The 22,280-nt window shown below is 62.5% G+C and overlaps 1 protein-coding gene across 7 annotated transcripts; it reads left to right on the top strand.

Annotated features, from left to right (window-relative positions):
- The first annotated feature begins 104 nt into the window (after positions 1–104).
- On the top strand, positions 105–22,031 carry ARHGEF1 (Rho guanine nucleotide exchange factor 1). 7 transcript variants are annotated; one of them, XM_036103275.2, is made up of 31 exons: positions 105–247; positions 8,107–8,149; positions 8,238–8,321; positions 8,777–8,890; positions 10,775–10,873; positions 11,062–11,104; positions 11,275–11,521; positions 11,942–11,971; positions 12,230–12,329; positions 12,478–12,574; positions 12,649–12,684; positions 12,834–12,971; positions 13,824–13,929; positions 14,441–14,452; positions 15,191–15,358; positions 15,662–15,807; positions 17,232–17,378; positions 17,707–17,789; positions 17,975–18,100; positions 18,198–18,312; positions 18,434–18,534; positions 18,723–18,800; positions 19,028–19,103; positions 19,182–19,349; positions 19,837–19,924; positions 20,052–20,138; positions 20,457–20,527; positions 20,638–20,724; positions 21,053–21,216; positions 21,303–21,405; positions 21,676–22,031. In XM_036103275.2, exons 2-30 carry the CDS (start codon positions 8,120–8,122, stop codon positions 21,384–21,386), a joined length of 2,925 nt encoding a protein of 974 aa, XP_035959168.1. In that variant the 5' UTR covers positions 105–247; positions 8,107–8,119; the 3' UTR covers positions 21,387–21,405; positions 21,676–22,031. The 7 variants fall into 7 exon arrangements, with proteins under 7 accessions (XP_035959168.1, XP_035959172.1, XP_035959170.1 ...); XM_036103279.2 differs by lacking the exon at positions 105–247 and adding an exon at positions 347–440; XM_036103277.2 differs by lacking the exon at positions 105–247 and adding an exon at positions 1,231–1,337.
- Positions 22,032–22,280: the final 249 nt, after the last annotated feature.

Below are 22,280 nucleotides of genomic sequence, written 5' to 3'. Positions count from 1 at the left end.
CGGGTCCCCCGCCAGGCGGGGAAAGGAGGGGCCGGGCGGGCGGCGAGAAGGGGAAGGAAGCGGAGGTGCCGGGCGGGCGCGGGGCGCGGGCAGGAAGCGGGGAGGGGCGGCGGGGCGGGGGCCTCCGGAAAAACGCCCCAACTTCCTGCCCCGCCAGAGCCAGGAAGCGGGAGCCGGGACGCAGGGCCCGGGATCGCCGAGCCCGACCTCGGGCGCCCCGCCGGTCACGTCCCCGCGCGGACTCCAGGTACACTGTCCCTGGCCCCGCCCGGCCTCCCGCCCCTCGGCTGCCGGGGGAAGTGAGGAGGAGGAGGGAGAGGGCGGGGGCGCTGCCGGCGGTGCAGGGGCCTCAGAGCCAGCGGCCGCCCCTCCCCGGGCCTCAGTTTTCCCATCTGTCAAAGGGGGCAAAGAGAGGAGAACTAATACCTGCCGAGTGCCCAGTAAGTGGGGATGAGGGGTGCGAGGCCGGGGTCAAGGCCTCCCAACTGTCCAGCGGAGGACGGATGATCACTCCCATTGTACGGGTGGGGAAACTGAGGCTCAGGGAGCGGAACCGACTCGTCCCAGGGTACACACGCCGTGAGACCGAGTGGAGTTGGGATTTGAACTTGCAGGTGCTTTCAAGCACCGTCCTCCAACCCCACATGCTTTAGGGCCACCGAAAAAGAAAAACGTCAATAACCACGCCGTAGGCCGCCGTGAAGCTGGAAGTTGCAGAGCGCGCTTGAGAGCATTTTTTGGAAAGCTCTTTTTCTGGGCCATTAATTATAGCTTGAGAGATGGGTTGTAGGGGACAGAACTGGAGATCTTCCCCCATTGTACAGGTGGGAAGACTGAGGCTCGGAAAGAAATAATTACTTTTTCCAGGTTACACGGCTTGTCCGCGGGAAAGGTACGCTGGAACCCAGGAGTTTTGCTTTACAGCCCCAGCACAAAGTGTGCGGCCGGGGCGGTGGGGGTGCCGGGAAAATTAGTGTACGCCTTGGAAATTCAGCTGTTTCCGGAGTTAGGAAAGCAAGATAGGGTGGGGAACCCAGGCCGGAGACTAAGGGCCAGGGGCGAGTCGGAGATGTCGGATTGAGCCCGGGGTCGGGGCCTGGAACCACTCTCTAGTGGGGCTGGGGGGCGGGGGCGGGGGGCGGGGCACAGTAGAGTGACAAGGGCAGTCGAGATACGGAAACGCCAGCCCTCCAAGGCAGGCCAGAGCGGCCCTTTCTGGCCAGCGTGGCGCCGTGGAGAGCTAGAGCGGCCGGCGGGAGGAGTAGAGTCGGTCGGGCAAGAACCAGGCAGCAGCCAGGCTAGAGCGGCTGGCGGGAGGAGTGGAGCTGGAAGCAAAGGTAGACGCTGGGGCAGCTAGAGCGACTCGGAGGCGGGGGTGGGGGACCCCGGAGCCGGCGCGCAGAGGCTTCGGTTCTGGCGGCTGCGGTGGGTTCTCCTACGACCAGGAGCAGGTGAGGGATGCGGCCCCCGGCGGGCGTCAGACCCTGACTCCGCAGGTCCGCCCCATCATCCCTGGCCGTGCGCACCGCCACGTCCCGTGTAGTAGGATTTGGGGCCCGTGTAGACCCGCCACGTCCCACGTAGGATTTGGGGCTGGTGTAGATGCGCCACGTTCCGTATAAATTACAAGGGCCTATAGACCCACCAGCTTCCTGCTAGTCCCCCCGCCACGGAAACTCGGCTTCTTATAGATGTGGGGTCCCCATCGGTCAGTAGCACCCCCTAGAATCCTGGGCCCTGTAGATCCTGGGTCTTGGGACCACCACATGCTCCTGTAGAATTCTGCTCCCCTTTTAAGTCTCCACAGGTCCCGCAGACTGGCTGCTTTACATATGGAATCATGACCCGGTGTGCTTCTCAGCCCCGAGTAGATCCATCTGTTTGAACTTACCAATAGAATAGAATCTGGAGCCTTATACATTCCAAGGGCCCCTCGTGGACTTACCTTGACTACTTTGTATTTTAAGTTCTTTAAGGCTCCCGGAGGTTCTTGGGGACCAGGGTCATCCACTCAATGTCTTCTAGACCCCGAACCTTGCATAGAATCCAGGCGCCCATGTAGTCCCCGACTGGTGCCTGCTTTGCTCTAGGAGCCTCACCTCTCTAAGAACCTTCTAAACCTTCCCTGACCACCACCACCCCCAGTCCCATGCACACAGTGTCCCCTCTGCTGGGCCGTAGGCCTTTTCAGTTGCCTACAGATCCATCTGACAGCTTCAGCGTATGATTACCCTTTGTGGTACCCCCTCACCGTCTATCTCCTAAGCAGCCAACCCCCCACCTTCCCTTCCAGAATGCTCTCTTGAGCCCTAAGCCTCTGTGGAGCAGCCTGAGCAGCAACCTGCACTCCTGCCTAAGTCACAGTGCCCACACACCCCTGACTTTCCCAGACACCAACTTTGGTTCAGATTTTAGTTTCCTAAGGTTGGGGTGGGGGTTCCCCATGCTCTGAAGCAGCACATTCTGATAGTTAAATGCATAAACTGGAGCCAGACTGCTTGGGTCTGAATCCTGGCTCTGTCTCTGATGAGCTGTGCTTCAGTTTCCTCTTCCGAAAAATGAAGGTAGTTATAAAACTGACCTCCAGGAGTCATTTAGAGGATTAAATGAGTTAATACCTGTAAAGCAGTAATGTTAGGCTTCCTATATACTTAATAGCACGTATTAAACGTTAGCTACTGTTTCGTATTTCCGTGGTGAGGAATGAAGGAGATAATATGTATCATAGTGCGTGATTCGGGGCCTGCCTGGCACTGAGCATTTGCTCACATACCGTGTGTCCTCTCCTTTACGCTTTTTGGAATCTCCCTGCCTCTGTTGAGCCCCACCCCGCCTCCGCCCCAAGTGGGGTGAGCATGGACCTTCCATGTGCGCAGTCATGTTTTCCAGCCCAGAAGTTGCAGCTGGTGGCCTGGTGAAGGTTTTCCATCTCGAATGGGAATACTAATCGCATGGGGTGCTTGTGGTTGTGAGCATTAAGTGAGTTCAGATGTGAAGCACTTGGAGCAATGCCTAGCACACTGTAAGTGCTAGGTAAGTTTAGCTTTTGTAATAATCACTTTTTTTTTTTTTTTTGGCGTCGGTTTGCAAGTTTATTTACGTGAAGATTTAACAGTGCTCAAATCTTAAATTACCTAAGCTTGAAGTTGGACAGAGACACTCTATGGAAGAGAATAAAAATGTCGTGTGCTCTGGGGAACCCATGGGATGGCACAGGGATACTCCAGAAAGCATCATTGTTTCATGATCATAATCAAAATCATAGCCACCATTTATTGAGTGCTAGGGAGGAGGCCTGTGGAGGAGGCAGAAGGGTGAGTCTCAGGCAACCAGGGTTATAAATAGCTTTGGGTCGTGGGGGGAGCCCCCACCCCACCCCACTGGTCCACCCCACCCCATCTCCACAGCTCCTTCCTGCCTGACACGGGCTCTCGTGGCATTAGTCAGACTAATTAAAGACACAGAAGAGGGTGGTGGGAAGACGCAGGGGGAAGCGGAGACTCTAAGGGAGACAAGATGGGAGAGCCAGCAAGAGATGGGGGAGAGAGAGAGCGAGAGATGAGGGACAGCACATGACACAGTGACTCGAGAGGACTCAGGTGGCCGCAGAACCCGATGTGGGAAGACAGGCAGAAACACTGACAGAGGGGAAAGACAGCGACAGAAGCAGGGTTAGGGCGAGGTGGCTGAGGGGGAGGGGAGGCAGTGCTGGTGGGAAAGTGAGACAGGTCTGAAGGGAGGGAGAGAGGGAAGGAGACAGGGAGAAGAGGGGCAAAGACCTAAGGCACATTCAAGGGACAGACAGCAAGAGAGAGCTGGCTGGGGAGGGAAAGCCAGCGGGACAGACGGATGCAGGGCAAGGAAGACAGACACACCTGGGGGATGAGCTGGCTGAGGACCAAACCTTATTTTCTGGGATTGGAAGAGGGGGAAGATACCAGGTCCCTGAGGGAAAGCAACTTACGGGTTTAGGGAAGGAGGTTCAGAGTTTTGTTTTCTTATGTGGGGAGAGTTGGGGGGTTGGGGGATTTGCCTTTAGATTTCCTGTCACAGGAAGTGGGGCTGGTGGGTTCAGAGGCAACATCCGGCCCCAAGCCTGTCAGGTCTAGGAGAGCCCCCCCACACCCCACTTATCTCCTTTCTACCTTTCCTTTAACCTTCCCAACTCTGCTAGCCTCCAAGCCCTGCCTCCCTAGGACCCAGCCTGCAGCCCCCTCCTCCCTCGGACCCAGGAGTCCAGGCCCCCCACCTCTCCTTCCTCAGACCCAACCTGCAGCCCACTCCTCTCTTAGACCCAGGAGTCCAGACCCCCAGCCCCTCCTCCCTCAGACAAGGGGTCCAGACCCCCAGCCCCTCCTCCCTCAGACCAGGGGTCCAGACTCCCAGTCTCTCCTCCCTCAGACCCAGGAGTCTAGACTCCCAGTCCCTCCTCCCTCAGACCCAGGAGTCTAGACTCCCAGCCCCTCCTCCCTCAGACCCAGGAGTCCAGACTCCCAGTCCCTCCTCCCTCAGACCCAGGAGTCCAGGCCCCCAGCCCCTCCTGCCTCAGACCCAAGAGTCCAGACTCCCAGTCCCTCCGCCCTCAGACCCAGGAGTCCAGATCCCCAGCCCCTCCTGCCTCAGACCCGAGAGCCCAGGCCCCCAGCCCCTCCTGCCTCAGACCCAAGAGTCCAGACTCCCAGTCCCTCCTCCCTCAGACCCAGGAGTCCAGGCCCCCAGCCCCTCCTGCCTCAGACCCAAGAGTCCAGACTCCCAGTCCCTCCGCCCTCAGACCCAGGAGTCCAGATCCCCAGCCCCTCCTGCCTCAGACCCAAGAGCCCAGGCCCCCAGCCCCTCCTGCCTCAGACCGAAGAGTCCAGACTCCCAGTCCCTCCTCCCTCAGACCCAGGAGTCCAGACCCCCAGCCCCTCCTCCCTCAGACCAGGGGTCCAGACCCCCAGCCCCTCCTCCCTCAGACCAGGGGTCCAGACTCCCAGTCTCTCCTCCCTCAGACCCAGGAGTCTAGACTCCCAGTCCCTCCTCCCTCAGACCCAGGAGTCTAGACTCCCAGCCCCTCCTCCCTCAGACCCAGGAGTCCAGATCCCCAGCCCCTCCTGCCTCAGACCCGAGAACCCAGGCCCCCAGCCCCTCCTGCCTCAGACCCAAGAGTCCAGACTCCCAGTCCCTCCTCCCTCAGACCCAGGAGTCCAGGCCCCCAGCCCCTCCTGCCTCAGACCCAAGAGTCCAGACTCCCAGTCCCTCCGCCCTCAGACCCAGGAGTCCAGATCCCCAGCCCCTCCTGCCTCAGACCCAAGAGCCCAGGCCCCCAGCCCCTCCTGCCTCAGACCGAAGAGTCCAGACTCCCAGTCCCTCCTCCCTCAGACCCAGGAGTCCAGACCCCCAGCCCCTCCTCCCTCAGACCAGGGGTCCAGACTCCCAGCCCCCTCCTCCCTCAGACCCAGGAGTCTAGGCCCCCGGCCTCTTCTTCCTCAGACCCAAGACCCAGCCTGCAGCCCCCTCCTCCCTCAGACCCAGGAGTCCAGGCCCCCAGCCTTCCTCCCTCAGACCCAAGAGTCAAGGCCCTCAGACCCAGGAGTCCAGACCCCCAGCCCCTCCTCCTTCAGACAAGGGGTCCAGACTCCCAGTCCCTCCTCCCTCAGACCCAGGAGTCCAGACCCCCAGCCCTCCTGCCTCAGATCCAAGAGTCCAGGCCCCCAGCCCCTCCTCCCTCAGACCCAAGAGTCCAGACTCCCACTCCCTCCTCCCTCAGACCCAGGAGTCCAGACCCCCAGCCCCTCCTCCCTCAGACCCAGGGGTCCAGACTCCCAGTCCCTCCGCCCTCAGACCCAGGAGTCCAGATCCCCAGCCCCTCCTCCCTCAGACCCAGGAGTCCAGACTCCCAGTTCCTCCTCCCTCAGACCCAGGAGTCCAGGCCCCCAGCCCCTCCCGCCTCAGACCCAGGAGTCCAGGCCCCCAGCCCCATCCTGCCTCAGACCCAAGAGTCCAGGCCCCCAGCCCCTCCTGCCTCAGACCCAATAGTCCAGGCCCCCAGCCCCTCGTGCCTCAGACCCAAGAGTCCAGACTCCCACTCCCTCCTAGGACCCTCAGACCCAGGAGTCCAGACGCCCAGCCCCTCCTCCCTCAGACCAGGGGTCCAGACTCCCAGTCCCTCCTCCCTCAGACCCAGGAGTCCAGACTCCCAGCTCCCTCCTCCCTCAGTCAGGAGTCTAGGCCCCCGGCCTCTTCTTCCTCAGACCCAAGACCCAGCCTGCAGCCCCCTCCTCCCTCAGACCCAGGAGTCCAGGTCCCCAGCCTTCCTCCTTCAGACCCAAGAGTCAAGGCCCTCAGATCCAGGAGTCCAGACCCCCAGCCCCTCCTCCCTCAGACCCAGGGGTCCGGACTCCCAGCTCCTCCTCCCTCAGACCCAGGAGTCTAGACTCCCAGCCCCTCCTCCCTCAGACCCAGGGGTCTGGACTCCCAGCCCCTCCTCCCTCAGACCCAGGAGTCTAGACTCCCAGCCTCTCCTCCCTCAGACCCAGGAGTCCAGACTCCCAGTCCCTCCGCTCTCAGACCCAGGAGTCCAGGCCCCCAGCCCCTCCTGCCTCAGACCCAAGAGTCCAGGTCCCCAGCCCCTCCTCCCTCAGACCCAAGAGTCCAGACTCCCACTCCCTCCTCCCTTAGACCCAGGAGTCCAGACCCCCAGCCCCTCCTCCCTCAGACCCAGGAGTCCAGCCTCCCAGCCCCTCCTGCCTCAGACCCAAGAGTCCACGCACCCAGCCCCTCCTCCGTCAGACCCAGGAGTCCAGACCCGCAGCCCCTCCTCCCTCAGACCAGGGATCCAGACTCCCAGTCCCTCCTCCCTCAGACCCAGGAGTCTAGACTCCCAGCCCCTCCTCCCTCAGACCCAGGAGTCCAGACTCCGAGTCCCTCCGCCCTCAGACCCAAGGGTCCAGGCCCCCAGCCCCTCCTGCCTCAGACCCAAGAGTCCAGACTCCTACTCCTTCCTCCCTCAGACCCAGAAGTCCAGACGCCCAGCCCCTCCTCCCTCAGACCAGGGGTCCAGACTCCCAGTCCCTCCTCCCTCAGACCCAGGAGTCCAGACTCCCAGCCCCCTCCTCCCTCAGACCCAGGAGTCTAGGCCCCCGGCCTCTTCTTCCTCAGACCCAAGACCCAGCCTGCAGCCCCCTCCTCCCTCAGACCCAGGAGTCCAGGCCCGCAGCCTTCCTCCCTCAGACCCAGGAGTCAAGGCCCTCAGACCCAGGAGTCCAGACGCCCAGCCCCTCCTCCCTCAGACCCGGGGTCCAGACTCCCAGCCCCTCCTGCCTCAGACCCAGGAGTCCAGGCCTGCAGCCCCTCCTGCCTCAGACCCAGGAATCCAGACCCCCAGCCCTTCCTCCCTCAGACCCAGGAGTCTAGGCCCCCGGCCTTTTCTTCCTCAGACCCAAGATCCAGCCTGCAGCTCCCTCCTTCAGACCCAGGAGTCCAGACTCCCAGCCCCTCCTGCCTCAGACCAGGGGTCCAGACTCCCAGCCCCTCCTGCCTCAGACCAGGGGTCCAGACCCCCAGCCCCTCCTGCCTCAGACCCAGGAGTCCAGAGCCCCAGCCCTTCCTCCCTCAGACCCAGGAGTCCAGACCCCAGCCCCTCCTCCCTCAGACCCAGGAGTCTAGGCCCCCGGCCTCATCTTCCTCAGACCCAAGACCCAACCTGCAGCCCCCTCCTCCCTCAGACCCAGGAGTCCACACTCCTAGCCCTTTCCTCCCTCAGACCCAGGAGTCCAGACTCCCAGCCCCCTCCTCCCTCAGACCCAGGAGTCCCCAGCCCATCCTCCATTAGAGACCCCAAATTACAGGCTTTCATGGCCACAGCTTTCTTATGGACACAGGCTCCTGGGCCTCCATCGCTTCTCCCACCCCTCCCAAGGCTCCCTGTCCTTGGGCTCCCCGCCCTGGCTGGCCTCTGAAGGGCTCTTTGTCGTCACACAGAGGCCCCATTGAGCTGCGGAGGAGGCTGGGATTGGGGGGGGGGAGGCTGTTTACGCACCTTCACACCTGGGCCAGGCATCTGTGAGTAACGGCCCTGTGCCACCACCTCCGGCCCCACTAACCGTGGCCCCTCCTCCTCCCCAGCCCTGTGGAGCCCATGGAGGCAGAGGACATCACCCGCGGGCTGGTGAGTGGAGAGAGCCTGGGGGGAGGGGACTGGGGGGCTGCGAGGTGGGATTGCACCCCGAGCTGAAGCCATCCCTCCTCTTCCACAGGCCCCAGGACCACCGCGGCCTGGCCTGGTGCCAGTCAGCATCATCGGGGCTGAGGATGAGGATTTTGAGAACGAGCTGGAGACGGTGAGGGGGAGATGGCGGGGAGAAGCTTCTGTCCCAGTCTCCCTGGGCCCCAGCCCTCAAGTCCCATCCTCAGTGTCCCCTCCCCCCTTAGGTCCATCGTGGGGTGCTGCCCCCTGCCTCCTCTCACTGCCCATTCCTCTTTCTGTAATCTAGGTACCACCATCCTCATCTCCTCCTACCCCATTCTTGATGCCCCATTATAGCACAGACTCCCACCCTTTTTACTCTAACCCTGGGTTTTATCACCGCCCCCCTTAATTGCAGCACAGATCCCTACTCCCTCTCATGCCTGTCCTCATCACCCGCCATTATAACGTTGAATCTCAGCCACCATCCCTGACCCCAGCCCCGGCCACCGCCATTACGGCGCAGACTCTGCTGCCAGGGAGGGGAAGGGTCAAGCCCAAAGCGCTTCCTCTGCTCCCCACTGTCTCACTCCCCCTCCCCGCTCTCAGAACACAGAGGAACAAAACAGCCAGTTCCAGAGCCTGGAGCAGGTGAAGCGGCGGCCTGCCCACCTCATGGCGCTCTTGCAGCACGTCGCCCTGCAGTTTGAACCCGGACCCCTGGTGAGGGCAGGGCTGTGTGGGCAGAGGGAGGGCCACAGTGCTCAGTGAGATAGACCAGTGAAGACAAGCTGGGAGGGTCTGGAAAACAGATCCAGAACCCACAGCACAAGATCTAGAAAGAGAGAGCCTGAGCGCTAGCTAGCCGTGTGACCCAGGCAAGATTGCAGGTGCCCCGTGGAAATCTCCGTGAGGAGCCAGTGCAAGGGGGGAGAGTGCTCACAGCAGGGTCATGCAGAGAACAAGAGAGAATCCAGAAGCCAGCAGAGACCATGCCTCCCAGCCTCCTTCCCTGCCTGTGGCTGTGTCACCCATCCATGACCGCGCCCTTTCCCACTGACCCTGGAAGTGGAATCCTCCTCTGTGGCCTCGGCAGGTGCCACCAGTCCATCATTCAGGGCTAGGGCATGGGAGGAAACCACTAGCCTTCCCAGGTCTAGCTGGCCCAGAAACAAGAAACGCCCGCAAGCAGCGCAATAAGGCAGAGCGAGCATAATTCATGATGCACAGATACAGGCAGAAAATACCCGGGCCCCTGCAGATGCCAACCCGTGCTGCCTGGAGGCGCCTGCAGCCCAGTGCGTGACTTAGGAAGAAAGAGGCCACTGCGTGGGTTGGAGGGGGGCGCTCTGTGGACAAGGCTGTCCTCCCAAGAAGACCCAGTGCGGCCCAGCACAGGCTGCAGTTAGGGTGTAGCCCAGAGCACTGGACTGGACTGGAAATGCGTAGCGGGGCCCTCTGGAAACCAGACAGCGGTAGAGATGCCAGGGCGGGATGCCTGGGGGCTGCAAGAAGCAGGGGCGCATCGACTGACCCCGAAGCTTCAGAAATTGGCAGGAAATCGGGAAAGTGCCTTCTCTCCAGAAAAGTAGCTGCCCCTCCCCAGTGAATGGAGGCTGTGGCCATCTGGGCAAAGAGGTCCCCTTGAGCCTGAGGTTTCTAGAACTCGAGCTCTTGGAACTCGGCCCAGGGAGGGTGCTGACTGCCGTGTCCTTTTACAGATGTGGAAACGGGCCTAGCCAGGGCCAGGGGCTTGGCTGAGGTGACCCGGATGGCCCCTGATGTTTGGAATCTGGCCTCCTGCTGCCCCCTCACCTCATCAGCTAGGGAAGCAGCCACGAGATAGTTGTGGTCCCCTGGGCCGCTTCCTGTTGGCCTCTCATGAAGTTTTGTCGTGGAGTTTGGGGGTGTGCAGAGAGTGGTTGAGAAATAGAGTCCTGCCCCTACCGCGGGGTGAGTCCTTAGCACACAGACCAGGTCCCTTACCCAACGAGAGGCCCCAGGAGCCAAGACAGGCTGCAGTTGGCAGCGCATTGCCAGACCCCGCACGGGGCTGACACACAGGCGAGCTCAGGGAATGAGTGGTGAACGAACGAGTGAGCCCCCTGGGCCACCTGGTTATTGACCCAGCCCCCACTGTGCACGGGGCCTCTCTGGGGCACAGATGAGTCAGGACCTCAGTCTCTCTCTCACACACATGCTCAGGTTGCTTGCGGTAGTTCTAGGCTGTGGGCTGTAGGGGAACAGGCTGCCTGGATTCTAAATCCCAGCTTCGCCACTAACTAGCTGTGTGACCTGGGGCAAGCTTCTTGAGCTCAGTTTTCTCATCTGTAAAACAGGATAATGACAGTGCCCGTGATTGACCAGGTTAACGTGGGTCAAGGGTTTAGAACGGCACCTGGTCCGGGCCCCGCTTTCGCAGCGTAGCAGGAGATCGCAGGAAACCGAACCATAGCAAATGCTCACGGGGGCCCCCAGGGAGCCCAAGAGAGGCCAGGGCCTGGGGGTGGGGGTGGTGGAGACCAGGGAGCACTTAGCGGAGGCTTTGCAAGGCAGAGTGGGGTTTGGTTGGCGGGGGAGAGGACAGGCGGCGCTCTGTGTCCCCAGCTCTGCTGCCTGCACGCGGACATGCTGGCTTCTCTGGGCCCCAAGGAGGCCAAGAAGGCCTTCCTCGACTTCTACCATAGCTTCCTGGACAAGACCGCGGTGAGAGACACCTTCGAGGGGTCCCGGTTCCCTCACTCCTTGGTCCTGGGGGGGCTCGGTGCCAGCTGGGCCCTCCCTCCACGGCTCCTTCCCCTCAGCCCATCATTCCTGGCGGGCACCTGGGCTGCTGCGTGGTGACCCCATAGCCACCTGGTCCTCCCCCTCACTCCATTCTCTGTCCCGAGCAGGTCTTGCGGGTGCCGGTCCCTCCCACTGTCGCCTTTGAACTTGGTAAGGAGAGGGGAGAGGGACTGTGGGTGAGGGAGAGGTGTCTGGCCGGGGCTGGGGAGCCCCAGGACGGGAGGCCACACTCCCCTGCTCCCGTCCTTCCCCCAGCGTGGCCATCGGGAGCCCGAGCGTGGGTGGAAGTGGCCCCCAGCCCCCTGCCCGTGTCCCCGCAGACCGCACGCGGCCCGACCTCCTCCCTGAGGACGTCCAGCGGCAGTTCGTGCAGGACGTGGTGCAGAGCCAGCAGGCAGCCGTCAGCCGGCTGCTGGAGGACTTCCGCTCCAAGCGGCTCATGGGCATGACGCCCTGGGAGCACGACCTGACCCAGCTGGAGGCCTGGGTTGGGCGGGACCGTGCCAGCTTCGAGGCCCGGGAGCGGCACCTGGCCGAGCGGCTGCTGGCCCACCTAGAGGAGATGCAGTGAGTGGGGCCTCCCCCTCCCCAGCCTGGGGGCAGTATGGGGGGGGGTCCCTGCAGCTTCAGGGTTCATTCCTTACCCTTTGGGCTCTTCCCCTGACTTCTGGGTTCCCCAACCCTGCCGTTTGTGATTCATCTGGTTTTCTGTTGTCTCTTCCCAACTTTGGGGCACCCTCCCAGTTTCCAGGGCTTTCCACGGTCTTGTGTTTGGGCCTGACGATTGGGTCCTGTCCTTGCGGCTCTGAGCTCACAAGTGACATTCCTCCCTGCTGCCATCCTCCATCCCTGTAGCCTCGGCCCTCTCCGCCTCTCCTCTCTCTCCTGTGCCCACTTCTAAGGGGACAGCACCCCGGACCTCTGTGCTGGGTAGACAGGGACCGAGGCTTAGCAAGTGTGTCGAAAACTCCTTTCTTCTTTTTGCAGACCCACCATCTCTACCGATGAGGAAAAGAGGTGATGACGGAAGCAGAGGGGCTGGCAGGAGAGGCATTTAGTCCCCTGGGCCCCAGGGAGGAAGACCGGGGATCAGGGGCCCGGCCCTATCCTCTGGAGCCCCCTCCCCCTTCCTCAGACACTCAGCTGGAAGCAGTTGTGGGGTTGGGGTGGGAAGCGAATGCGGAGGGGAAGGCTTGGGGACAGCAGTGTCCCCATGGCCGTGGGTGTGTGTGCATCTGCGCACATATTGGGGCCCTCACCGTCCCCTCCCCACAGCGCCGCTGTGGTCAACGCCGTCAGCCTGTACCTGCGGCACCTTGGGGTGCGGACCAAGAGCGGAGACAAGAAGTCGGGGAGGAATTTCTTCCGAAAAAAGGTGCTTTTCCCCTGAGCGCCCAAACCTGGCCCTTCCCTCCCCTAGAGGCCCCTGGGGAGCCCCGTGATTCGGGGCTCCTGAGGTCTGATTCTGCTCTGTTGGGGTCTCAGATGCATAGCCCCTTCTCCACTCTCCTTACTTCCCTCAGATGATGGGGAATCGGCGGTCAGATGAGCCAACCAAGACCAAGAAAGGCCTGAGCATCTTCCTGGATGCCGCCCGCTGGAACCGGGGAGAGCCTCAGGGTGAGGTGCCCGGCCTCTGCCCGCCCCGGCTTCCCCACACCGCCCCTGCCTCATGGTCCCATCTCTCGTTTCAGCCCCCGATTTCCGACACCTCAAAGTCGAGGCTGATGGTAATGGTCCTGAAGCTGGCTGGGGGCTTGGGGGAGGGGGTGGGGGCTGCTCCTGGGCCGTGGGGAGGAGGATGGGGCTGGAGCACAGACTGCTGTGGATTAGAGGAGCTGGGCTCTCATTTCCCCCTGCTCCCTGGATGTCTCCCCAGCTGAGAAGCCAGGCCTTACGGAAAGGAGGGGAGGCCTGGGGGTGCCCTCCCGGGACCGGAATGTTGGGGCTCCTGGGCAGGATGTCCCTGGAGTTTCTCTGCACCCTCTGTCTGGAGACAGTCCTGACAAGGAACCAGGTGAGTTTCTTGAGCTCCCCACCCCAGCCCAAGAGACCATCGCTCAGTTCTCTGCTTGCCCCTCCCTGGTCACCAGTATTATTAAGAAACCACCCCCCCGCCCCGGGGCACCTGGGTGTCTCAGTCGGTTAAGCGTCTGCCTTCGGCTCAGGTCATGATCCCAGGGTCCTGGGATCGAGCCCCACGTTGGGCTCGCTGCTCATCAGGAGCCTGCTTCTCCCTCTCCCTGTCGCTCCCCCTTGCTTGTACTCTCTGTCAAATAAGTAAATAAAATCTTTAAAAAAAAAAAGAAAAGAAACCAGCCCCCTTCCCTCAGTTCACCCGTTCCACGGCTTTCCTCTCAGGCTCCAGCCTCTGTCCTGGTGATGCTTAGCCCTCCTCCTTGGACTACATTTCCCATCCGCCCCCACAGCGTCATTTCCCAGAACCCTCTCTGAGTACATTGTCAGTCACCTCCATGAATCTGAGGCAACTGCTTGGCCGGGCCTGGGTTCAGGTCCCAGCTGGGCAGCTTAGTTGGGTTATATCCTGGAAGCCCTGTCTGAGCCTCAGTCTTCCCAAAAGGGGTCTACCTCTTCCTGCAAGTCCCGGCTTAGGGTCGGGAGAAGGAATGGACGTGGAGGCGTCACGCAGAGCCCCAGTGTGCCCTGGTTCAGTGGCTTCTCCCCCCACCGGCCCCAGCTGCTGTGGCCATGTCCCCCACCGAAGTGCAGGGCAGCCGCTGGTGTCGGCCGCGCACTGGGTGGCTTTAGCCCCCACCCCCCATTCCACGGGAGGAAATAGAGGCCCCCAGAGGGTGGGTCTTGCCGCAAAGGCCCGGCAGCCAGCCTTGCTCTCCCCCGCCGCCCACAGGTGTTGATGCCCCACCAGAGCTGGGGGACGCGCCCCCGCAGGGCCCGGCCAGCCTAGAGCCCCTGGCGCCCCCGGAGAGCACTGAGGAGGGCGCTGACACAGAGAGGTGCCCGGGGCCGGGTGTGGGGGGCGGGGTGCTGGGTGCAGGAAGGGGCTTACCAGGCTGGGGAGGCGCGTGCGGGGTCGCGCTGCCATTTGCTCCTGCTGTCCCCGAGCCGTCTCCACTCTGCCCTGCTCCTCCCTCTGCCCATCTTCGGCCTCCTCTGTCCATCCTCCACTTTTTCTTTTCTCATCTCCTCTTCCCTCTTCCTCCTCCCTCCCGCGCTCTTCGCCTCTGGGCTCCCCCTGTCCCCTCCCTCACCCCTTCAGATTTTCATCCCCTCCCCTCCTCTTCTGAGCCACTGCCCTGCGCCTTGCTCCTGCCTCCCAGTGCCCTATCCTCCATCCCCCACCCTCTGTGCTCCAAGCCTGGGGGCCCTGTCCTCCTCACAGTTGGGGGGCAGGCTCTGCCCCCTGCCTGTCCTTGTGCCGCTGCTTTGGGGACCCTTTGGTGGGTGGGGGAGGTGAGTTGGGTTCCATTTGGGTCCTCCTCTGACCCTGTGCCCCTCTCTCCCCAGAAGGTGGAAGAGGTGGGTGCCCGGGCCCTGGGTGGGGGGAGGGCTAGCCCCTCCCCCGTTTCTCCCAGCCCCTCCCCTCTCCCCATGGGCCACCCCCTCCCCTTCACCCTGCAAGGGGTGGGTGGGGACATCACCCTCCCAGCAGAAGAGCTAAGTATTGAAATCTCCTTCCCTTCCTCACTCCCTGCTCTGGCCCCCCCATCCCATTGCCTCAGGGAAGGGAGGGGTCAGTCCTGTGCTCCATCCTGGGTTTCCCTCCCCACCCCCACCAAGTTTCCCTGTCCCTCCTGACCACCCCCACTGCCCCAGCACCCCAAAGTCCCAAGTCCCACTGCTCCTTCTGACTCTCTCCTCTCTTCTGTTGCATGTTTGATATCTGTCCTGGTCTCCCCTACCCGGGTCCCTGTCTATCCCTGTCCTGGTCTCTCCCTGTCTGTCCCTGACCTGGTATCTCCCCACCTCTGTCCCTGTCCTGGTCTCTCCCTGTCTGTCCCTGACCTGGTATCTCCCTACCTCTGTCCCTGTCCTGGTCTCTCCCTGTCTGTCCCTGACCTGGTATCTCCCCACCTCTGTCCCTGTCTTGGTCTCTCCCTGTCTCTTGCCCTCTCCTGGTCTCTCCCCAACTGTCCCTGTCTTGGTCTCTCCCTGTCTGTCCCTGTCTTGGTCTCTCCCTGTCTCTGTCCTTGTCTTGGTCTTTCCCTGTCTCTGTCCTGGTCTCTGCCTGACTCTGTCCTTGGCCTCGGGGTCCAGGCTATCGGGGCGTCTGGGGCGCTCGGAGAGCCTGCGGGTGAGTGACCGCCGCCGGCCTTCCCGGGGCAGCCTCGGGGCTAAGGGCCGGGGTGGGGGCCGCTCCCGGAGTGACGTGGACATGGACCCCAGCTCTGCCACGGCCGTGCTTGGCCCTGCCCGACGAGCCACGTAGGTCATTCCTCCCACATCTACTGAGGCAGCCTGGAGAGTCAGGAGGATGGTGGGGGAGGGGTCATTGCCAGATTTACAGAGAACTGGGTATTGGACGCTAAGGTCACTGAGGTCACAGGAGAGGGGTGGGACTCTTCTTTCTAGAGATTTGGGGGCTGCTCTGCAGCATGGGCTACTCTGGAGGCATCGAATGCCAAGGCCACCGGGTGGGGTGGGGGGTGGGGTGTTAGACACTAGGAATGGAAGTCTCCTCCCTGGGATTCCCCAAGCTGGGGCCCTAACGAGGCCTCTGTCTCACAGCCCTGAGCCCGGAGATGAAGGGGACCCGGGACGGTCAGGACTAGAGCTGGAACCAGAAGAGCCCCCTGGCTGGCGGGAGCTCGTTCCCCTTGGCACCCTGCACAGCCTGCCCAAGAGCCAGGTGAAGCGGCAGGAGGTCATCAGCGGTGAGTACCCGGGACACCACCCAATTCTGGCAAAGAGACCATGGAGCTGTCCATCCCCCCAGAGCTTGAAGGCGGCCTGTTTCCACCGAGGGCCATTTGTTATGTAAATTGTAGAACAGCCACTCATGGAACAAGAATGTGGCTGTCAGCTGTCAAAGTGACATTTCCAGCGAGTTCTGCGCCCCCCCGCGCGCCCCCCCCCAGTACAGGGCAGTGCTGGTTAAGAGCAGGAACGGGTATATGAAGTTGTATTTCTCCAGTAAATCTTTGTTTTCTTATTTGGGTAGTAATAGTTCACACCTCAAAAGACTGTCACGGAGCTGAGGTGATTCATGTGAAGCGTTTAGCGCAGTGTGGGGCCGGGTAAGAACTTTCCAGTGTGACTGTTCTTACCATGATCTTAACCGTTCAGGGGCGAAAAGGGTCCCAGGGGCACACGTTTCGGAAGATAACCAGTATATTGTCAGTGCTTGCTTCCGGGCAGGGATGTGATGGAAGTATTGTTTCCGTCTTGATTCTTTTCTGTGATTTTGAACTGGGTGTGGGGAGGGTGTTTGGCAAAATAGGACACTTCTTTGGAAGCTCTGGTTTGGAGGTTTATTTACAAGTTGCTTAATAGTAAGGGTACTCATTTGGAATTTTTAGGGCAGTAGGGGAATACTTTTTGTGTCACAGATCCTTCTAAGGATATGAGCAAAACATAAAGCAGTGCTATCTGATAGAATTTTCTGGAATAATGAAAACACGCAGCATCTGCGCTGTCCAGCATGGTTACCACCAGCCACGTAATGGCCGTTGAGCACTTGAAATGTGACAAGTACAACTGGCAACGGAATTTTGTATTTCAGTTAAAATCTGAAGGCCTGTCCTTGGCCAGCGGCTGCCGTAGCAGAGAGCACAGCCAGTTCTCTCCTCAGAAAAACATTCCTAACACAGGCTTGCGCGTTTAGTCTCCAGGGACTCCTGGGGCCTCTGAAACCCAGGCATGCTCCCTCTAGGGGGTCCCTGGGTCCAAGGCTATCAATGTGTGTGTAAAGGGTTATCATTGTTCCAGAAACCAAGGCCGAGAGACTTGCTGGACGCCAAACACAGCTCCGGCGGGTGGGGGGGGGGGGGCGCTTGCTGGTGGTGGTGTGACCAACTCATCCCAGTTCACCTGGAACTTTCCCCGGTGTAGCACTGAAAATCCCATGTTCTGGGAAAGGCGTCAGTGCCAGGCACAGGGGACCACTGGTCACCCCGGCTGGCTGCCGCAGCCAAGGAAAACGCACAAACAGGATCAGGAATCTTCAGTGGCTATTTCAGGGGCAAGCGATTCCATCCAGAGAGAGTCACCCCTGTCCCTCACCCCGAGCCTGCCTCTGAGACTGCACCCCATCCTTTGCACCCTCCCCAACCATGCTTCCTGCTCGGTGGCCCCACAGAGCTGCTGGTGACAGAGGCCGCCCACGTGCGCATGCTCCGGGTGCTGCATGACCTCTTCTACCAGCCCATGGCGGAAGGGGGCTTCTTTTCCCTGGAGGAGCTACAGAACATCTTCCCCAGCCTGGACGAGCTCATCGAGGTGCATTGTGAGTGCAGGGCCATGGCCCACTGTGCGCCCCACCACCGGCTCCCTCCTCAAGGCCTTTGCGGCTAGACCTGGAGTCTAGCACATTCTCCTTGAGTGCCTACCACGGGCAGCTTCTTTTCTAGCCCTGGGGGCAACCCCAGACCCCCAGAGCTCACATTCCAGGGGGCACATCAACAAGCGCACGGCATGGGTGGGGGTTGGGGGGGCAGCCCATTGGCCCCAAGGATTAGACACTTGCAGCCCAACCTCCACGACCCCCCGATCAGCTCTACATACCACCTCTTGGGCCCTGACAGAGCACCCCCTTCCCTCACCGCTCTTAACAGCCCTGTTCCTTGATCGGCTGATGAAGCGGAGGCAGGATAGTGGCTACCTCATTGAGGAGATCGGAGATGTGCTGCTGGCCCGGGTGAGGGCGCCCAGCCCCTGCCCCCCTGGGGTCCCCTCCTCCCAGCCAGGGACGTGGAATCCCATCAAGATCCAGGGGTCTGGGTCCCTCACCCTGTCCTCCTGTCGAGGCTGCTATTCCCACGTGAGGCCCTGCTCTTCCCAATCCCACCTGAGACACCCTCCCTGGCCTGAATCTCACTGTAGTTTGATGATGCCGAAGGCAACTGGTTCCAGAAAATCTCCTCCCGCTTCTGCAGCCGCCAGTCGTTTGCCTTAGAGCAGCTCAAAGCCAAGCAGCGCAAGGAGCCTCGGTTCTGTGCCTTTGTGCAGGTGAGGGGGAAGCCAGGGTCCCAGGGGGGAGGGGGCTGGTGTCGCAGTCCCCGAGGCGCCCCCAGTACGGGCCACCTCAGCGCCACTCTGCCCCTAGGAGGCCGAGAGCCGCCCGCGGTGCCGCCGCCTGCAGCTGAAGGACATGATCCCCACGGAGATGCAGCGTCTGACCAAGTACCCCCTGCTCCTGCAGAGCATTGGGCAGAACACAGGTGCCAGAGGGCCAGGCCCCACGCTGCGGGGCCCCGGCTCTCCCATCTCTCACCATGGCGGGGCAGGGGCCAGGAGCCTCTGGCTCGGGGTTCACCGGGGCTCGTCTCTCCTTTGCCACAGAAGAGCCGGCGGAACGGGAGAAAGTGGAACGGGCAGCTGAGTGCTGCCGGGAAATCCTGCACCATGTTAACCAAGCTGTGCGCGACATGGAGGACCTGCTGGTGAGCCTGGCTGTGGGCCCAGACGGAGGGGGCGTCCGTGGGGGGGGGCCTGGGCGGGCCTTTGTCTTGTCTGCCTCGGGGCCCCTTCTCTGGAGGTCGGGTCTGGCCCTTGGCTTGTCCCTTCGGGGTCACTGTGGGTCAGCCGCAGCCCTTGGGTCATCCCCGTGACTCTCCCTTCCCTGCCCCAGCGGCTCAAGGATTATCAGAAGCGCCTGGACTTGTCCCACCTGCGGCAGAGCAGTGACCCCATGCTGAGCGAGTTCAAGGTGGCCCTGCCTGCCCTGGCCTCCCCGCTTCTCCCTGGCCTTCCCCTGCCCCTCCTGCCCCCAGGACTCTGTGCTAATGCGCCCCGGGAATGAGAGCCACCCCCTGCCCAGAACCCCGCCTCAGTCCCGGCGGCTTGCCCGTCCTGAGCCCCGCCCGCCATCCCGGCCCCGTGGTCCTCCCCGCCCTCCCCTGCCCTGCGCCGACCATGACGCCTTCCTGCCTCCAGAACCTGGACATCACCAAGAAGAAGCTGGTGCACGAGGGCCCGCTGACGTGGCGGGTGACGAGGGACAAGGCTATAGGTGAGCGCCGGGGCGGTGAGCGGGGCCTGGGGGGCGGGGTCCGGGGGGCGCTGCTGAGGCCTGGGCCTCGCCCTGCAGAGGTCCACGTGCTGCTGCTGGACGACCTGCTGCTGCTGCTCCAGCGCCAGGACGAACGGCTGCTGCTCAAGTCCCACAGCCGGACGCTGACGCCCACGCCCGACGGCAAGACCATGCTGCGGCCCGTGCTGCGGCTCACCTCCGCCATCACCCGCGAGGTGGCCACCGGTGAGGCCCCGCCCGCGGGATGGGGGGCCTCTGAGAGAGCTGGGGAGCGCACGCTGGCCCCCGGGGAGGCCACGGCAGAGGCCCAGGAAGGGGAAGCTGCGAGGGCCCCCTCCCCCCTCCCCGGAGCCGGGCGTGGCGGGGGGGCCGGGAGCACTGTGGGCCTTAGGAAGGGAGCCGCGCAGCTCCCCGGGGGTTTGCACACAGGAGCTGCCAGCTCTGATCAGCATTCGAAGACGCCCCCTGCAGGGACTGGAGGGGAGCAGGGGTGGAGGCTGGAGCCCAGCGAGGAGGGGTTTGCAGATGCGCACCAGCGGCTCCAGGGGTTTTGTGGGCAGAGCCAGACTGGGGACTGAGGATGAGGGGGTGTGAGAGGGAGGCCCTGGGAGGAGGCACCAGAGGGATGGGCGTGAGCTGGGGGAGCCCAAGCTCAGGGGAGGTGCACATCGGGGTGACCCTGGCTCTGAACCCCCTCTCCCTCCTCCTGCAGATCACAAAGCCTTCTATGTCCTTTTCACGTGGGACCAGGAGGCCCAGATATACGAACTGGTGGCCCAGACCGTGTCAGAACGGAAGAAGTGAGGGGGGCCTGGGTTCTAAGCTCGGGTGGAAGGGGCGGCCCAGGCTGGGGGGTGGGAGGCCCCAGTACAGGATCTGGGGGCTCTGACTGCCCGCCCCGGGGTGGGGGCTGACCTGTCTCCCCAGCTGGTGTTCCCTCATCACCGAGACTGCTGGATCCTTGAAGGTCCCCGCTCCCGCCTCTCGCCCCAAATCCCGGCCCAGCCCAAGCAGGTGAGGGGGACACTGGAGGGCTGAGGAGCCAGGAGAGACTTCTTTGTGTGTCTCCAGAACCTGAGCTCCGGGCACGTGTGTGTGTGTGTGTGTGTGTGTGCGCGCGCGTGTGCCTGCGTGTGTGTGTGCGTGTGCGCGCGCATGTGTGTGTGTGTGCGTGCCACCACCACAGCCCATCTGGCCCCTGTCCAGGCCCCTCTGTCTCCATCTCCCAGCCTCAACTTCTGTTTCTGGACCACCCCCCCCCCACCTCCTGCTGTCTCGCTGCTGCCCCCCAGGGCCAGGGCCGTGGGGTCACCCAGTACTTCCTCCCCGCAGCACCCGAGAACCCCTGCTCAGCAGCTCGGAGAACGGCAACGGTGCTGGCCGAGAGATGCCCCCAGTGGACAGTGAGCCTTTGCGGGGGCGCGGAGTGGGGGGGCAAGGTGTCCTGAGGAGGCCCGGCGGGAACTGAGCACCGCCCCCCCCCCCCCCGCGCTTCTTCCTCCCCTCCCCCCAGGCCGGACCGAGAGAATCCTCAGCACCCTCCTGCCCTACTGCAGGCCCGGCCCCGAGGGCCAGCTCGCAGCCAAGGCCCTTGAGAAAGGTAGGCCGGCGCCGTCCGTGCGGGGCTGCCACTAGCCCATCTTTCCAGCCTGTTTCCTGTCCAGGCCCAGTGCGTGCCAGGCCTGCACCACCACCCTCGGTGGCCCCGAGCCCCTCTTCCTTCTGTAGCCTCTGTCCCTCCCTTGACCTCCGGTCCAGCCTCTCCCTGGACACCCTCTATTCTCCGTGTCCCCTCCACACCCCCTTCACATCCCCCAGCCCCACCTGCAGCCCGGCCCCCACCTTCCCCTCTGGGTCCCCCCCGCCCCTGCAGGCCCCTGGCCTCTTTCCCGGCCCCGCTTCTGACTCTGTCCCCTTGCCCCTGCCAGTGCGGTCCCTGAAGCAACTCCTATTTCCCTCGGAGGAAGACAGTGGGGCGGGGCCTCCCCGTGAAGGGGATGGGGTCCCAGGGGGCGGCTCCCAGAGCCCAACCCAGACCCAGGAGATTCGGGAGAAGCTGCTCAGCCTGGAGGAAACCATGAAGCAGCTGGAGGTGGTGGCCTGGGGAGAGGGGCAGGGCGGGGGAGGGTGGGGCTGACTCGGTGGAGGGACCCCTCTCATTGAGGCCTCTCCATCCAGGAGGTGGAGGAAGAATTTTGTCGCCTGCGACTCCTCCTGTCTCAGCTTGGGGAGAACACCGCCCCCCAGCCTGGCTGTACCTGAGGCCCCCTGCCCCGGGCAGGTGAGTGGACACCCAGAGGGCTTGCAGCTCTGCCGGAGGGGAGGGACCGCGGTGGGCATCTCAGGGGCTCCCTTCTCCACAGCCCCCTCCTGCTGTCCCCCTGCCTCTCCCCATTCCACCTCCTGGCTCTGGCTGTTCTTTTTGGGCTCTTCTGTGTTCGCTCTGCCCGTCCTCCTCCTCCCCTCATCCCCCCCCCCCCCCTCGCCGCTTCTCCCCCTTCTCCTTGTCCCTCTGCATCTCTCCCCATCTCCCTTCTCCTACATCCCCCAGGCCTTTCGCAAGACTGAGGGCCACCCGCCGCCGCACAGCTGCCGCAGCATCTCCAACCCCAAGGGCTTGAGGAGAGGGAGCTGGGCTGCTGGGGGGGGGGCCATGCCTGGGGGGCCAGCTGGCATCACCGCCTCCCCCCCGACCTCCCATCGGCCTTGGCCTGCTCTCCCTCCTGCCTTCTGCCTGGGGGACTCAGGGCTTCATTCTGGGGGGATCCACAGTGACCCCCCCCCATTACCCAGGCCATCTCGGTATTGCCTGGGGGGGCACCCCTCCATTCCCCACCCCCAAGTGCCTTTGCTATGTTTTTATACCCTGAATTGGAGGTTTATTTTTTAATATATATTATCTAAGGAGAGCTGTGTGTGTGAGGATGGGGTGGGGGCCCTGGAGTGGTTTCTGGAACCCTCTGTGACTGTCTGTCTGGCATCACCTTCCTGGGTCTGTCTCCCCCTGCCTTTCTCCACTTCTTCCTTCCTTCCTGTGCTTTAACAGTGACTCCCCAGGTGATCCCCCACTCCCACCCGAGCCCCCCACTGTCACCCACGACGCCGGGCTCCCCCACAGCTCACACTCCTTTCCGTTCTTTTATTTTTGTAGTAAAC

Source organism: Halichoerus grypus, chromosome 15, assembly GCF_964656455.1.
Source record: "Halichoerus grypus chromosome 15, mHalGry1.hap1.1, whole genome shotgun sequence".
In the NCBI taxonomy this organism is placed as follows: domain Eukaryota; kingdom Metazoa; phylum Chordata; class Mammalia; order Carnivora; family Phocidae; genus Halichoerus; species Halichoerus grypus.
The sequence above is the reverse complement of the archived record's forward strand: the minus strand, read 5'-3'. Positions and strand labels throughout refer to the sequence as shown.

What these genes read in the sequence shown, in the direction of transcription:
- ARHGEF1 (XM_036103275.2), top strand. Translation starts at nt 8,120, where the DNA reads ATGGAGGCAGAGGACATCACCCGCGGGCTG. An exon ending in GCGACATGGAGGACCTGCTG is followed by an intron (nt 18,535 to 18,722) that starts GTGAGCCTGGCT and finishes TCCCTGCCCCAG; the next exon opens with CGGCTCAAGGATTATCAGAA. An exon ending in AAACCATGAAGCAGCTGGAG is followed by an intron (nt 21,217 to 21,302) that starts GTGGTGGCCTGG and finishes CTCTCCATCCAG; the next exon opens with GAGGTGGAGGAAGAATTTTG.